Below are 17,160 nucleotides of genomic sequence, written 5' to 3'. Positions count from 1 at the left end.
ATCCCTCACACACCTCTCTAAACTCTCTTTAAAAACCTCCTTGTCTAATCTAATATCTCAAATTAGATATGAAAACTCTCTTCATAGATTTCTTGAATAATTCAATAAACTCAATTTGTTCCTAAATTATCTAACAAATCCCTCATTTAGCCAATTCATCTCCTTTACATAGAAATTAAGTGACACTTTTCTAACTTCCTAACAAATTAAATTCCTTCTAAACTATAACTAAATTAAATGGCTTAGGGAACCCAACTTCCCTCGGTAAATAAATTGGGTAACCAAATCCCTTAGTAAATGAGTTTTGACCCAAGATGTCAAAAATGGTATTGGCTCTTAAATGCTCCTACATGGGACTCCTGGAAAAGAAAAGAATTATTCATCGGATTATCAATACTTGTGCCATATTTAATACTACATGTTGTTCTCGTGTAATTATTTATTAACTCTTTACTACAATTCTTGCATCCTCGCTGCAAAATATTCATGTTTTTCACTCCTAAGCTCTTGATTTTCAAAATGTAGAAATTTGATAGAAATTGCAATTGCTCAGGAAATAAAACTGAAATTAGAAGACACAAATTCTACTCTACTAATATGCAGAATGAAAATCACAATTTAGAACAACATGCATAGACATGCAACAATCAAAACCACAAGTACACAGTGATTTATAGGGGAACCCAGCTGGGAAAAAAACCCTCAAGCATCTTTGCATTAATCAGTTGAATAGAGAAACTATTACAATTGCATTCTCCAGCTCTAAGCACCACTTGCAAAAGGAAAATTGTTATCTCTACTGAATGATAACTTCTGGCCAACACTTAGCCAATTTCCGCCTCCTCCAGCCTCATATTTCCATGCACAATTCTGAGCTAATTCAAGCTCCCAAAGAATAGGGAAGTCCCAATTTCCGGACATAATTCCCAATGAATTGATCTTCTAACTACATGTAACAATTGTACATTCAACTAGTATAAAATTAATGTTACACTAGCCTTTTTCTCCTCTACTCCAACTGGGAAATTCAAATTCCATGCATGCTTGGGCTATTTTGGGCTGATTGATTAAATAACTGACAATTGACAGTGCTGGACCTGCCAACAATCAGGGGATATCCCTGGTATGAAGACCTAATTAGACCTCACACCATTTAGTGTAGGAGTCCCATATGAAATACGGCTTGGTTTTCGATGCAGTGGGTTTTAATGATATGCCTTGGCTACAATAATGTATAGAGTGATGTATAGTGACTTTGGTGAGAACAAGTTTGTGACCCTGTGGAGAGTCAAGTGTGATGCATGAAGGTTCTGCCACGCAGAAGGGAAAATAAGTGAGCCCCTTAAAATCCTGTAATAGTACACAACTTGAAAGGAACATGTTAGTGTCAGTCTTTTAAGCCTTCCACCAGTGATCAAACATGCTCTTACAAAGTGGTCTTAGGGTGTCAAAGTCAAATTTTGTCATTTCAGTGAGTCTTAAAGTAAAATTTGGTCACTAGGTATTAGGTCTAGGATTTGTTTTCACTCCTTTCAAAATTTTCCAAGTGTTGGTCCATGTCACCATTCAGCTGAGTGTACCATCATTCAAAGAGTTTTCGTCATCATTTCATGTTTCCAATGGGTCATTTTACATCTTGTTTGTGCTTCAGTTGTGCTCAGGTAAGGTTCATTTCCCTCTCCTAGGGTTTTTGTTTCTGAGCAAAAAAAATGAATTTGGAAAATGTGAGAGAGGTTGTTGTCCAAAATAGGCCAAGGAAGAAAAACCTCCTTCACTTTTTACACAAGTGTCATGGTTTTAGAGAAATGTCAAAAATACAAGTGCCTCAGGAGAGTTAATGCACCTCTGGAGTGACCTTGGGAAAATCAAGATTTATCCTAGCTTGGTTGGCCAAATCACTTGCTTGATGAGTGAAATGATAACTAGACACAAAGAGCTTTCCAATGAGATATCACGAGCTCAATTTGGAGTTGAGGAAGACCTTCAAAAGTTGACTGCAACAACAATCTTCATTTAGGCAGCCTCATTCTGCACATTTTGACCAGTCTTGGGAGATTGGACTTTTGACAGGGTAAATGAACTCCAAATTGAAAAATTAAAGATGTTTTGGAAAGTAGACTCGACAAGATTTCCAACGCGCTATCCCGTGCCCAATTTGGACACTGGGAAGGCCTCCAAAAGTGCTCTGCAAACTGGCGTTGCGCACCTGTCAGCTGGCGCTGCACATAGAAAAGGCATTGCGCACCTAGGAGATTTGCACAGTGTAAAATTACACTGGCACTGCGCATAGAAAAGGCACTGCGCACCTGAGAGAGGGCACTGCGCACCTGGCTAGTGACCTCCAAACTGATCCAAATCATTTTAATTTGCCTCAAATTGCTAAATTGGTCTCTTGTCAAGTAAGTAAAGCCCTCCATCTGATTAAAAAAGGGTTTTTTCATCAGTTTTTGTGATTTTCATCTCTAAAAAAACTAGACCCTAGTTTTTCTCAAAACTGTCTCATAGATTTTGAAAGTTCACTTATTTATTGCTATTTTATTTCCTTCATTCCCTACTCCCTAAAACCTCATTCCCTTCATCTATTTTCTTAATTCTCAAACCCTACATACAAACCCTACATACATATATCCCTAACTCTACACTGTCCCAAACCCTACTCACTACCTAAATCCCATTCACACTCCCATTCACTCTCACCTGCTCATCCTAAAATCTCTTCATACTCATCTTTCATCCATCCACCCTATCTCATCATTCACCACAAGTGTTCACAAACAATGAAAAAGGCCAAGTGACTAGGTAGCAAAAAAGGCAAAGGTCAAGATGACCTCCATTGAACAAGAGATTGAGAATGACCGGGAAACTTGGCTTGAAAGGGTCAACATTCACCTTGAAAAGCTGCTTGAGAAGGCCAATAAAGAAAAGAAGATGCTTCGCCACATGGCCTATCACTATATAACCCGGAACAAAATATGCAATGTGAGAATCAGAAAGCTTAAGGCAAGATTGAGGAAGGCTTTGAGAAGAAAAAAGGAGCAAAACAAATTGGAAATCCTAGCTGATGCTTCATTATCCCATCAAAGCAGTGCATGAGGGTGTCTTGTGCCAATTTTGGTAAAGTTTTGGTAAAATTTTACCATTTTCAAATTTTAAATTTTACAACACAAGAAATTCCAATAGGTGGCGTTGCGCTTTTGACTGGGACATTTTTTGGAGAAGTGGCTTACATATTCAAATTCAGCATAAAATAATAAGAAAACCCAAAAAGTTTCATCAAATTTGGAGCAGATCTTGGTCACCTAAAGGCCAAAAAACCATCAAAAAGTGACCTCTCTGCCACTTTTTGGACACACAGGCAGCAGTCTTGGGAGATTCCCTTTTTGAGGGAGCAAATTACCTCCAAATTTAGAAATTCAAGATGTTACAGAGACTAGACAGGCATACCTTTCCAAAAAGCCATCTTAGGCTCAATTTGGTTAAGGGGAAGGCCCCCAAAACTAGGTTTGAAAATGTGCTACGCATAGGATCAGTGGTGCTGCGCATAGGATGGATTTTGCCAGTTTTGCTTAAAAATCATAATTTCGCCTAGTTTTTCTACAAGTTGAATTTTACTCCCATTTTGGATGAATCTATGAATGTAAATGATGCTTTGGTATGTAAATGTAATTGAGACATGACTCTTGAGGGTAGATACATCATTTTGAGGTAATTGAGGGATGGATGAATCAGTTTCCATGATTATAGAGGCATGTTGTTCCACTTATTATAGAGTCAAATGTGTTTATTACCAAAAACATGGAAACACGACATTGAATTGTAAGACTCATGACAAATATCTTTTAAATGGGAAATTAAAAGAATCTGCTAACATAGCTACTTTTGAAGACTTACGAGATGAAAACTTCGAGGGCTTCTCAGATTATGATAGTGATGATGAGTTTAATGCAAATCCTCTTAGACTCTTTAAGCTATCAGTGATGTATGTTGTAAGTTATATTTGGTGCAGAACTAATTAATGAACAATGTTGCATAATTCAAATTAATTTTTCTTGGCGCTCAGAAACCCTTGAAAACATCACTTGTTTGGTTGTGTTTACACTGTTATGATTTGTTGTTCTTGGTGCTTGGAAACCCCTGAATAATGGCTACAGGTGACACTATGAGATCCATGTGTATGAAACAGGTCAAGTTGTTTAATCAATTTTTGAACACATATAGTATTCAGACCGTCTTCCTAGCAATTTATGGATAGCCGAAAGCGAAATATTCGACAAATGGTGATTAGTCCATAGGATGGTTCATTTCTTGACAACTCTTATCGTGGAAGCCCCGACGAGCCAAGTTGTCAATATGGTTGATCTTGCAAAGTTCATCAATGATGGTCCGAGGCAAGCATGTGTTAAATGGAGTTCAAGTGACAGCTCGAAGTAGTGGATGAAGAAAGAATGATATTCGCAAGATTTCAAAATGGATGTGGGTGCTCATGAAGATTAGTGAGACAAAGACCCGTTATATTGTTGTGGTATATGTAATAATGTAAGCATTAAAGGGGGGATTTGAAACTAACGCTTACTATAGTAGGTAGATTTGGTTGAGTTGTTGAGATAATTTCTCAACAACCAATCTTATTGTCTTGGAATCACTTAGATCTCACTAACACCATAAATATGTGATGTATCTGTGTAATTTGAAGAGTGTAATAGAACTTTTCCTTTGTGTGTGCATCTTTGTTTTTCTACTAAAATATCAATAATACAATATTATATATTTACTAAAATATGAGAGACGTAATAATATATATTCAAATAAGCATTATACACCTAATTAATGTTACAATATAATATATATGTTAAAGTATGAAATATCTAATAATATATAAACTAGATTACATTATGGTATAAATGCAAGTGTCCTTCTTTATGTATCAAAGAGTTTTTTTTGGAGCAGTGTAGTGCTCTTGGGATAATATTCATATTAGTATTATCTCCTTGTTAGTTATGCGCTTTCAATTAATTTGTCTCAAATTAATTAATTAAAGAAAATCTCATATCAACATGTGTTATATTGGGTATATGGTATTAATAAGCCATGGTATTGCAACAAAAACTATTTACAAGTTAAAAATTTCCATGGTAAAATGGGGGTGAATCTACATTAAGAATATTATTTAAGTGAGATATTTTATAATGTAGGGGTTTTGATTTTTATCATGATTAGATACATATAAGAATTTACCAATCATTTAATTTATATGACTATGATAATAATTATAAATACTCATCACTTTCAACTATTAATCACTATAATTATTATTACTTAATAAATTTTATTAAATATATATATAAATACCATATTTATTATTAATTACTCATAAGAATAAAATAGAGAGATATATGAAAAGACATAATTTAACCAGATCACAGCCAATAATAATGACACTTGAACTTATCAAAACATATTTCTCTTATCTTCGTATTCAAATCCATTGATTGCCTTCCACCACATCAGCAAAAGCTTGGAAATTACTTAAAACAAAAGTTAGAAGGGACAACGGATCGTGCGCATCATCGTCATGAATTGATCGCATCTCCTTTCGGCGTCATAGATTTATCTCATGTATATTTCCCATTTTATATGTTCACCTACCATTCCCTTTCCCATTTTATATGTTCACTTACAATTCCCAAAGAAATATATATATATATATATATATATATATATATATATATATATATATATATATATATATAATATATAATATAATTTAAAAAGTTAAAGTTAAAGAATAAAAAAAATGGTTTAAAAATAAAAATTACGTAATTTTTTTTAAACAAAATAAAAAAAAAGATAATAAATAATAATGATGATGATGGTTAACGTCCACTGAGACCAAACTTTGGTCTATCGGACCTAAATAAACGAATTATTTAGTTTGATTTAAGATTTTATTCCTATGCTCAAAAAGCTTGGAGAGAAGCCTCCCGAGCTCACTGTAGTTTTGACAACGTAAAAGGCTAGGAAGGCCAGTGTTGCAACAAAGACTTTGAAACTAAGATCTAATGTGGTTGTATGTGGGGCACTCTAAGAGGAAGTGATTTTCATCCTCGATGTTCGTATTCTCACAGAGATGGTAGAACCATTCCATCCATGGTGTTTTAGGAACTGCCCAACAACCCGTTTCACTATGGAGCTCATGAGAGTTCGTTCTAATCTTGCTATATTAATTTTCTTCTTTGAGCTAGTTAAAATAGAGAGATACTTTTGATCTTCTAGGGTGGGGTTGATATCTTAATTTTCTTTTAGCTGCTAAATCTTTCTCACACCACATTTTTTCTTTGAACTTAGAAGTAACAATATTTTTAATGTTATTTATGTTTTGAAATGCAACATTCTTGTCGATCTCCCAATGGTTTAACCAGGCCTTGGTGTCTTTATACCAAGCTCGTTTGAGCCTTAGGTGGTTTTGGCTGGAATTTAAAGCTAGCTTAGGAAGTCTATGGTCTCCTATGTTATTGAGTTTGTGCTTGTACAACAGAAGCCTAGTCATAGCTAGGCTCTCAATAGGGGAAAAACCCACTTCTATAAGGAGAATAGGATAGGGTGTGTTGCTTTTAATTTTGAGGTTATACATTATAAAACGCTTCTGGATTTGCTCAATCTTTCTCCAGGATTCTCTAGAGATGCTACAACCCCAAACCTCACATCCATATAAGATAACCAGAGTGACTAAAGTTTCAAAGAGGAACTTCTTTCTATCCCACATTACGAGGTATGTCGTTTTACAATTATTTTCAAGACCAAAATAAGCTTTCCATCCCCCATTAATCCTTTTCTCAATGCTATAGTTCCAGTTGAGCTTGTGATGAATATCAATTCCTAGGTACTTATAGGAATACACTTCATCCAAGTTACTATTGTCATACATAAAATTAGCGTAAGTGTCCTTCTTGGATTTGATAATCATAACTTTTTTTTTGTCAGTGTTAACAATCATACCCATAGTAGAGCAAAAATCCTTAAGAAGTATAAGTTGCTTATCAAGATCAGATGGGCACCTTGCGAGAAGAACAATATCGTCAGCGTAGAGAAGAAGGATGATGACTATCCCAGTTAAGATCGTGCCAACACATCCTGCTTCCTCTAAACAACCTTCTAGCTTGTCGATGTAAATGCCAAATAGGGTAGGGGAGAGGGGGCAACCTTGTTTAACTCTGATATTACACTTAATATCTTTCGACCACCCCTCATTGCTCTTTAACTTTGCAATTACATTCTCGTATAACCTTATAGAGGCAATTCTCAACTCAAAAGGAACCTTTAGCTCTTCTAATCTGTTCCAAAGGTTGTTTCTAGGAACAGCATCGAAAGCCTTTCTAAAGTCCACAAAGCAACAAAAGAGATTGGATTTATCATTGCGGAATTCCTCCACAATGATCCTACGCGTAATGATGTGGTCTGTTGTTGAGTGGTGCTTTCTAAAACCCGCTTGGCCTTTAGCCCGCTTACCTTCACTTTCAAGTCATATGCTCAACTTCCTTTCCAAAATAATACCATATAACTTGGCTAGGAGAGGGCTGATCATAATTGTCCGATAATTAGAGGGGTTATTTGTATCCCCACTTTTAAAAATAAGGATAATGAGGCTTTGAGTCCATGGTTTAGGGAACCCTTGCTTGAATGCTTGATTGAAAAGCTTGTGAATTGTAATATAAAAATATTACAATTAAAATTATTTTATTAAATGATAATCTCTTTTTTTTGAAATATTTAAAAATATAATGTTTAGAATTTAAATTTCTATATATAAAAATTTAAAAATTATATATATATAAAAGTTGCTTTTTTAAAATTTAGTTTAAGTGATTAGTATTAGCTATGAAGTTTTTTGATATGGTTGTGAGTTATTACTCATTATAATTTGTTAATCAAAATTAAAAATGTATTCGTTTTACCATTACAAAATATACAAAAATACTTCAAAGATTTCTATATTTTCATTCCAAACATACAAATATATATATATATATATATATATATAATATATTTAAAGATATATATTAGAAAATATATTCATAAATACAATCATTTCAAAACCTTACAATTCTATATAAGTTTTTTCAAGGTTTATGATGACATTAAAATAGTGATAACGATAAGCACGATTAATTTTATATTTATGCCTATTAAATTGAAAATAGACCATGGATACAATAGTCTGTTTATGGTAATCATATGGAAATGTAAATGACGAGGAGTCGAGTATTTGGTGGTGAGTTGACGAAAATGGTGGACAATATTAAGTGGTTGAGTAATAATTTTTAAATGTTGTAACCAGTTTTGCGTAATTCTAAAATATGTAAAGTATTGTGTAAATGTTTAATATAAATAAATATGTAGAAATATTGTGTAAATATTTAATTAAGTATCTATAGAACATATTTTATAGGTCACTTTTTATAAAACATAAATTGTAAAATATAATGAACATATTTTATAGATCACTTCTTATAAAACATAAATTGTAAAATATAATGAGTTTGTAGTTAATAAGTTTATATATATATATATTTTGAAATGTTATTCGTAATGTATTAGGAATGTTTCTGATATTTTGTATTATAAAGCTAATCTAAACTTTATCATAGACAAATGTTTCAAGTTACAAAAACACTTGCAAAATTGGACCTCGTTGAACATCATCCATCCATGTGTTTAGAACAATTATATATTACATATTATTTTTAATTCCTAGATTAAGTTACAAAAACACTTGCAAAATTGGACCTCGTTGAGCATTATCCATGTGTTTAGAACAATTATATATTACATATTATTTTTAATTCCTAGGTGTGCAAGGGTTTTAGATTTTCATTAGTTTGTTGAAAGTGAAAGTATTTTGGATAATTTATTAATATTGGATATTTATATATGTTAATGAAAATATAGGAAGTGGTCACAAATTAAGGAAGTGAAGACCAGAGTGGCCATGGTACGTGGTATCATCAATTGTAGTTATGGTATCAAAGTATTCAAGCATATTGAATTTATTTTTATATAAAAATTATAATATTTTAACCATATTAAATTTATTTTTGGATAAAAATTTAATAATTTAAAAATATATTTTTAAAAGATATTTTATTATTTATATTAAAAATAGAAAATGAAAAAATAAAAATTTATAAAATATTTAATTTAATTTAATTAGTATAGTTGTATAAATTAAATTAAATTTTTGGTAAATGTAGTTTTAAGGGATAGCTCTTCTGGTTAAGCATACCTCTCTTATGGGGAGGTTATGGTGCTAAATCTGCTAGATTCCCTTGGGTTAGGTTTTGTTAGTTTGACCGACAAGTAGATTCTTTCAGGTTGATCTATCTGGATTTTCTAGTGGATGTAGTGGTTGTTGTGAATCACCCTAAAAAAATAGTAAGTGTGGAAAAGTATCAATTCATAGTAAATATCAAAAGACTTAGTTCATCATACATTTTAAGTTGCTCAAATTTCAAAAAAACAAAAGAAAGAATTAAATTGTAACTTTATTTAAAAAAAAATCATTATTATTATTCAAACTAATTAATACATAAGTTAAATATATATACATTTTAGAAAAACATGTAATAAGATTCTTAACTATAGATATTCACCCCCACCTTATGATGAATATTTTTAATTTGTAAATAGACTTTCTTACAATATCACCCCATGTTATCATGGAGATTTTTAATTTGTAAATAAACTTTCTTACAATATCATGGTGAATATCGTTGCTTATCAATACCACATGCCCAAAAGATCATAGTTTATTTTATATGACACTTGTTCATATGAATTTTTTTTTTTAAATTAATGGATTTAGTTAAAAAGGTCAAAAAGACATAACTACTTTGGAAATAAATCTCAATCTTTAATTGTGTATAGTATTAAAAATATTTTATAAAAATTAAATCCCTATTTTCCATCAAATAATTATTGATAATTAAATTAATTTTGTGTATACTATTAAAAATATTTTAAATTATTTTATAAAGGTTAAATCCCTACCATCCACCTAATAATTATTGATAACTAAATTAAAATCATAAAACTTCTATAAATGCATCACCACAGTTAATGGATCCTTGAGAGCCGGTTAAGGACATGTTGCGAAACACATAGGGAGTGTTGGACTATCTAGTGCCTAAGAATATCTCCCCCAACGCGAACTAGGGGTGTTTTGAACTCAAACCTTTGGTTCTAATACCATTTATTGGAATCACAATTGTCATTGCACCAAAAACTAGTAGATGTTAGTAAATAAATACATCACCTTGCACCAAAAACCAATAGGCGTTAGTAAACAAACTTTGCACCAAAAACTAGTAGGTGTTAGTAAACAAACACATCACCTTGCACCAAAAACCAGTAGGTGTTAGTAAACAAACACATCACCTTGCACCAAAAACCAACAGGTGTTAGTAAACAAACACATCACCAGAGTTAACGGATTTCGAGAGTGCAAGTCATGAAACACACGGGAGCTCTAGATTATCCAATGTCCAACATAATGCTCATGTCTTTATAAATGGAAGTTTAATTGAAGTAGAAGTGACAATAAAATTACTTCCACTATATCAAAGTCATGGTATAAGTAACTAATGGCATAGAGATTATATAAGTAAGCTTAATGTGAGGCGTAGTCCAAGTGAAGTAGCTCTATGCTCCACAAGTCAAAGGTGAAACACATCGGTGCAAGCTCGAGGTATCATAATGTGCCCAAATAGTGCATTGTGACACTAAGAGACTTTAAAGTTGTGAAAGAGACTCTCCTATAATGATGAATATTAAACACTATTCACTATGTCAATCATTGATACACTACTTTTACATTTTGTCTAAACCAATCATTAACATACTATATCTATATCTTATTCTCTTGAATAAGAATAAAATCATATTGGTTAAACTAACATAGATACGGATCTAACATGAGCCGAGAGGGATCAAATTTCTTCAACTACAAACTAAATTTTTTAACCATAAAAAAAAACTTATTTATATATTTTAACAATCTTTTTCTATATAGATATATATAAAATTAATATACACATAAATCAGTTAAAATAGATCTTCAAATAATTTATTTAAATCTATTATTAAAATATTTTTGAAAAAATTAAGACACATTTTTTTGTTATCAGAGAAAATTTAACTTTGTTTTATTATAGCATATTATTTTTCTATTAAAGTGAACATACCAACTGCACAGTCACACATCTATCGTACTAAGCTGTAGAATTAGCCTTCGGCTCAATAACCTTAACAAACACAGTAACCCAATCATCAAATTATTGTATAGCGCTTAATATTTGCTTCTACTAAGGTCGGCAATGGGCATTATTGGTAGGTGAGTGGTAGTCGGCCCGTATAATGTGGGGATCTGAGGTCTGCAAGGATAAATCGCCATGTTTTTCGAAGATAGACCGGTAAAGTGAATGACAGGGCAATGGTGACTGTCGGTGACAAGGTGCGTACTGGGAGAGCAGTTCGGTAAAGCTGTTTTAGGAGTACCACCAAGTTAATTTGGGAAAAGCTTCTCTTTACTTATACCTTGATTAGATCCTGGACATCAATATGAATTTATCTCCTCTCCTTGCCGCGTCTTTCGTTTATCTCAAATATACCTCCATCTTCCTTTCAATCTGATAGCCTACTATCCCATCTGCAAAATCCAATGGAGTCGGTTGCCACAGAGCCAGAGCCAGTATCAGCAACATACCACGTTTTTATAAGTCACAGGGGACCCGATGTCAAGAGGACTCTTGCTAGCTCCATCTACCGTCGTCTCACAAATTGTCATGGCCTCCGCGTTTTTCTCGATCAAAAGGAACTCCAAACCGGAGATGCTCTCTCCCCTGCAATTCTCGGAGCCATTGAGAGTGCGTCAGTACATATTGCCATTTTCAGCAAGCGCTATGCTGAATCGCGTTGGTGTTTGGATGAATTGTGTTGGATCTTGAGATGCAACAGGAAGATCATTCCTGTGTTTTATGACGTTGAGCCCACAGACCTTCGTTACATTGACAGCGAGAGGGGATGTTATAGGAAAACCTTTGAAGAACACCAACTGAAAGGCAGAGTCGGCATGGAAGGCGGCCCTCAACAAAGCCTCAGAGATTTCTGGCCTTCTCTTCAAAACTAATGAAAGGTGAATACATTCAGCTTTATTACAAATCTTTGATTTCTCGAAGTCGTTTCTTCCTTCCTTCCAGTAATTCTGATCATTATGACTGCATGTACGTGTTTGTTGCTTTGCAGTGACTATGGAGAGGTTTTGGAGGAGATTGTCAAAGCTGTGTTAAAAGGGGTAAATTGGGAACCATTGGAAGTGGGTAAATACCTAGTTGGACTCGATCCAGCTGTGAGGGAAATAGATGATGAAATTAAGAAACAGAGGGAGTTAAATGGCACAGTTATTGTGGGGATTGCAGGAATGGCCGGAGTAGGCAAGTCAACTCTGGTCACACATCTCTACAACCTGAAACGTTCGGCTTTTACTAGGTTTTGTTTTTTGTCCGACGTCAGGAAAAAGGATTTATCATCTTTGCAGCGGAAGCTCCTTCGGGATCTGCTGGGTTGTGATTTCCATGTTGAAGATACCAGACATGGGAAAGGTATTTTTCGCGATCGTCTCCGAGGACTCCAAGTTCTGATTGTTTTGGATGACGTGGATCATATCACGCAAATAAGTAATCTACTAGTCACTGATGTTGTGGGATCGCGTAGTTTGATTTTGATCACTTCTCGTGATCAAGATTTACTCAGACGCTCCTCTCCAAAAACTGTAGTGTATAATCTGAAGCCATTGCAGACAGAGCATGCTCAGGAGCTTTTCTGCCGGCATGCGTTCGATCAATCCGAACCATATGAAGGATTCGAATGTTTGGTTGCGGAGGTTTTGAAAATTTGTGGTGGGTTGCCATTATCCTTACAAGTTTTGGGCGGGCTGTTCCTTGGCCGCTATGAGGAAAAGTATTGGAAACGGCAGTTGGAAAGGTTATCAAGAAGACTGCCAGAGGATATAGTGGACACTTTAAAAGTGAGTTACGAGGCTCTGAATAGTGAAGAGAAGGAGATATTTTTGGACATCGGTTGTTTCTTAGTGGGAGAGGAAAAAGAAGTTGCAGTTCGAGTATTTGAGGGCCTAGGTTACACAGACGTCTGTGATTGCCTTGAAAATCTCCGTCAAAAATGCCTAGTCGAGTTTTATGATGAGGTCCAAGATGATGAAATGGTATCCAGACCGAAATTGGTAAGAATTATCTCGGTATTTTTTATTTTTATTTTTCTTTTCGCCAAAAACATTATTCCAGTGGGATCTTATACACCATAACTTCTTTTTTTCTTCCTTGGATTGATTTTTTATATTTTTTTTTCCTTCCCTTTTTTTTTTTTTCCCTTCAATTGAGATTGATGGATTCAGGATTCAATCTTCCCAGGATGGATTCAGGATTCAATCTTCCCAGGCATATCCAGACTACGATCCAGACTGTATCTACGATTATGTGCACCTACCAAAGACGGAGAAAATTACAATGCATGAGCATATCAGGCAGTTGGCCAGACATATCGCCAGGGAAGAGTTTGGTGTGCTCCCAACGCGTAACCCACTACGGCTCGGCTGCTCGAAAGATGTAGAGGAATTGATGTTGAAGTTACAAGTAAGCAAAGCATATTTTCTCTTATTTTTATGAAACGGTTCATTACAAACGGGCGTTTAATTGAACTCCCTGAAATACGTTTGTTAGGGCGGAGCCGATTCCTGTTTGATACGAGGGATTCGGACGCCGAAAGGTGAGCATCTGCCAGATTGCACGAATTACATTAAAGGTGTAGGTGTACGCCTCTTTGTAGTTGAGGTCCCCATAGATTTGTCGACACTTTTCGGTATGTGGGATATGTCGGGAGATTTGGTGTGGCTTCGCCTGCGCAGTTTCAGCTCCATCTATTTTCCTCACACCGTTTCACTGGGAAATTTGAGAGTTTTGGAACTTGAAGGACGTGGGGACCTCGAGCAGTTCTTCCAAAGATTTAATATGGTAAGTACATCCATAGTTTGCTGAGTATTTTGAGTATAGTGAAATTCGTCCCACATTGTATTAAACACATTATGTGCATTAACATTTGCAGCCTCCTCGGAACTTGAGTGTCTTGAATATTGATGTGGAAGACACACATCCAAGGCCCAGGCCCAGCTTTAACCCTCCCGTGCATCTGACGGGCACGCATCGTAGTCAACGGTTAAGTCGGGGACGTGCTCGTCAGATGCCCCGAAGGAACAATCGGGTTAAGTCAGGGGCGAGTACCTCTAGCAGCAGCCTTGATCTTAACGATTCTGCGATGGTCTCAAATTGCAGCAGGGAAGGCTTGACGGCATCTTATTTTTTCCGCTTTCTGGAATGGATGGGAACCAGCATAAAAAATCCGAGCAAGATTGTGTTGAAGAATATCACATTTCTACAATCGCTCCCCATTGGGTTTGGGGAACTCAAAAGCCTCAAACATTTAGATCTATCCGGCTGCAATAATCTAACCCAACTGCCCGAATCCTTCTCTGAATTGACGCATCTCCAATGTCTCGCTTTGCGAAACTGCAAAAATCTCTCCATCCCCATAGACTTCTTGGGAAATATGTCATCACTTGAGTATGTCGATTTCAAAGGTTGTCGCAAGTTGAAATATTTGCCGGCGGGAATCGAAAATCGAAAGTCTTTAAGATACTTGAATATACTATCTACTGATTTAAAATTGCCCATGAATTTGAAACTCCCTGAAAAGTTACAAAAACTTAGAATAGGGAAATTCGAAGAGCATCTAATCCATATGCAATGTGGTTATGGCCGAATAGATGATTTAAAGGGGACAAAGCTATGTCATTCTCTGGACGATTTGAGGACAGAGTTACGACAGTCTCTGGGTGATTTGAGACGATTAAAAGAGTTGAAAGAGTTAGTTTTGATAGGTTTCAGAGATCAAGAGCTTGAGCTTATTTTATGGAAGGAAATTGCAGGGCCGAATATGGAAGTTTTGGTTATAAGGAATTGTCCAATCAAAATATTTAGTTTTAAAAAGGGGACCATGCAGGTTGGCACAGTTTTAAGAGATTTCACTTTGAGTGGCACGGAGATAACCAAGATACATATTCCTGGACATGTTTTACCCAGCCTTGAAACTCTTGATCTTTCAGGAAATTGGAAGCTAAAGAAGGTTCCAAACTTGCCATCGACATTGGTAAGATTAGACCTGCAAGGATGCTCGCTATTGAAGACAATAACAAACCTTTCAAATCTGGTAGACCTCAAAGTCCTCGAGGCAAATCGATGCTCTGTGTTGGAAACCTTGAATGTTGAAGGTCTGACATCGTTGGAAGAGATACAAGCGGAGGCGTGTTGGGAGCTGAAGAGCATACAGGGACTGAGTCAACGGGATCGGTTGAAATGTCTCCGCGTTTCAACAGACACTCGTGCTCTCTGGAATGATATTTGCAATTTTTTGGTTAGTATTACACAGGGTATTCATTCATGGTTAGTCGTGTTCTGTTATCGGTGGATGTGTAATCTTATTGTAGTGGCCAGTTTAACAAGACTGCGTTATAGTTGTGCTAAACGGATTTGGGAAATGTGTGCAGGCATCGACTTCTCATGAAAATCTATCAACGGCCTTCTTGAGTGGAATAGTAGGGAGTGGAATAGTAGGGAATTCATTAACTTTTCGTCCTCTGTACCCAGAAGTTTACGAGGTATTTAATTTTCCGAGCGCAGGAGTTAATTCAAGCATTAAATCGATACATTGAATATGATATATTTATCAAATTGAATGAACTTAAATATGTGCCAGGTCAGGCGAGGAATATATTCCATTGCGGGAAAATTTAACCTCAGAGTGGTGGATGTTGACTTTGCTGGAGGTTCATCTGAGCTTCATATGAGGATGGGAGAACCCCAGTCGTACGGTGCTACGTTGATGTGCTTTCTCACCGCTCAACCTCCCAGCCGGATGGTTCCCCTTAGCGAGATGCGCCAAAGAAGAATGCTTGGCCATACGGATTGGCGTACGGATCTGCGTACGGATTCGTTTGATGTAAGATTTGAAGCGGGTGATGATGGTGTGTCAGTTGATGAATTCAAAATGGTAGTTCAATACCCCAAATCCCGCATCGACGGTGGTGAATTCGTAAGGGTAAGGGTAGTTGAATACCCCCGCACATCCAGCGGCGGTGGTGATTTATACTTTCACATATTAATGTGGACGGAAGAGTGTAATCTGTTCAGTGCTGACAAAGGGTATAACAACATCTGTGTATCTCATCGCTCAGAGTACGATGTGTCATGGGGATGGATTAAGATGTTCGATAAGGACACAAAGGTTTCACAAGTTTGCAAAGAAATCATAATGGCATTGTCATAAAAGAAAAACCTTCCGTTTTGGTACTGATAGGGATCACAGGTGATAAGTATGGTTGAATGGAATGTTTTCAAAAGATTGACGGGCTCTGAATGGAAACTCAATGAGAAGGATCTGTAATATATTTTAATGGTTTTATTTTGTGCTTTTTTAAATTAACTTTTTATATTAAGTAGGTTTGTTTTTTGTTTTCACCTCAATTAATTGTAATTGTATTGTATTGTCCTCTGTCGCGTGTTTATGTTTTAATTAGTTGTATTGTTCTCTGTGTGTTTTTGTTTTTGTTTGTTAAAGATGACTATTATATTATATTATTATGTTATAAAACTGTATTTTATGGGTGTTTTTGTTTTGTTTTTTTAAGATGGTTATTATATTGAATTCGGTTAAGTGTTGGTTTTTTGTTTTTTTTTGGACTTAAGGAAATAGGTTAATGGCTCAAGATTGAGAGGATTTTTTATAGATCATTAAAAAGTAATTTTACGTGGAAACTATTAACATATAATTTTAGATGGTTTGTTTTCCTTAAATAATAATAATGAGTCAGTTTACATTTGCAAATAATATCAAACCATAGATATCCATTACTGATTTGACAATTAAAATATGGTAATTTAAAAAAAATGACTATTTAATTTTTTTTTAAACAAATTATATTATTTTTTTATTCAAATATTACATTTTTTAAACCTAAAAGAATTATAAACTAATTTAATT

General features: G+C 35.0%; 1 protein-coding gene across 2 annotated transcripts; it reads left to right on the top strand.

The window, feature by feature from the left end:
* The first annotated feature begins 11,367 nt into the window (after positions 1-11,367).
* LOC149244559 (uncharacterized) lies at positions 11,368-16,570 on the top strand. 2 transcript variants are annotated; one of them, XM_089374887.1, is made up of 7 exons: positions 11,368-12,187; positions 12,298-13,291; positions 13,479-13,700; positions 13,788-14,078; positions 14,170-15,534; positions 15,668-15,778; positions 15,877-16,570. In XM_089374887.1, the coding sequence occupies exons 2-7, from the start codon at positions 12,473-12,475 to the stop codon at positions 16,444-16,446; spliced, it is 3,378 nt and encodes a 1,125-aa protein (XP_089231013.1). In that variant the 5' UTR covers positions 11,368-12,187; positions 12,298-12,472; the 3' UTR covers positions 16,447-16,570. The 2 variants fall into 2 exon arrangements, with proteins under 2 accessions (XP_089231013.1, XP_089231014.1); XM_089374888.1 differs by having other exon boundaries at positions 11,369-12,187; positions 13,506-13,700; positions 15,877-16,569.
* Positions 16,571-17,160: the final 590 nt, after the last annotated feature.

This window comes from Pinus tabuliformis, chromosome 8 (genome assembly GCF_031772625.1).
Source record: "Pinus tabuliformis cultivar Carrire ecotype Pingquan chromosome 8, CPIR1, whole genome shotgun sequence".
NCBI lineage: Eukaryota > Viridiplantae > Streptophyta > Pinopsida > Pinales > Pinaceae > Pinus > Pinus tabuliformis.
The sequence above is the reverse complement of the archived record's forward strand: the minus strand, read 5'-3'. Positions and strand labels throughout refer to the sequence as shown.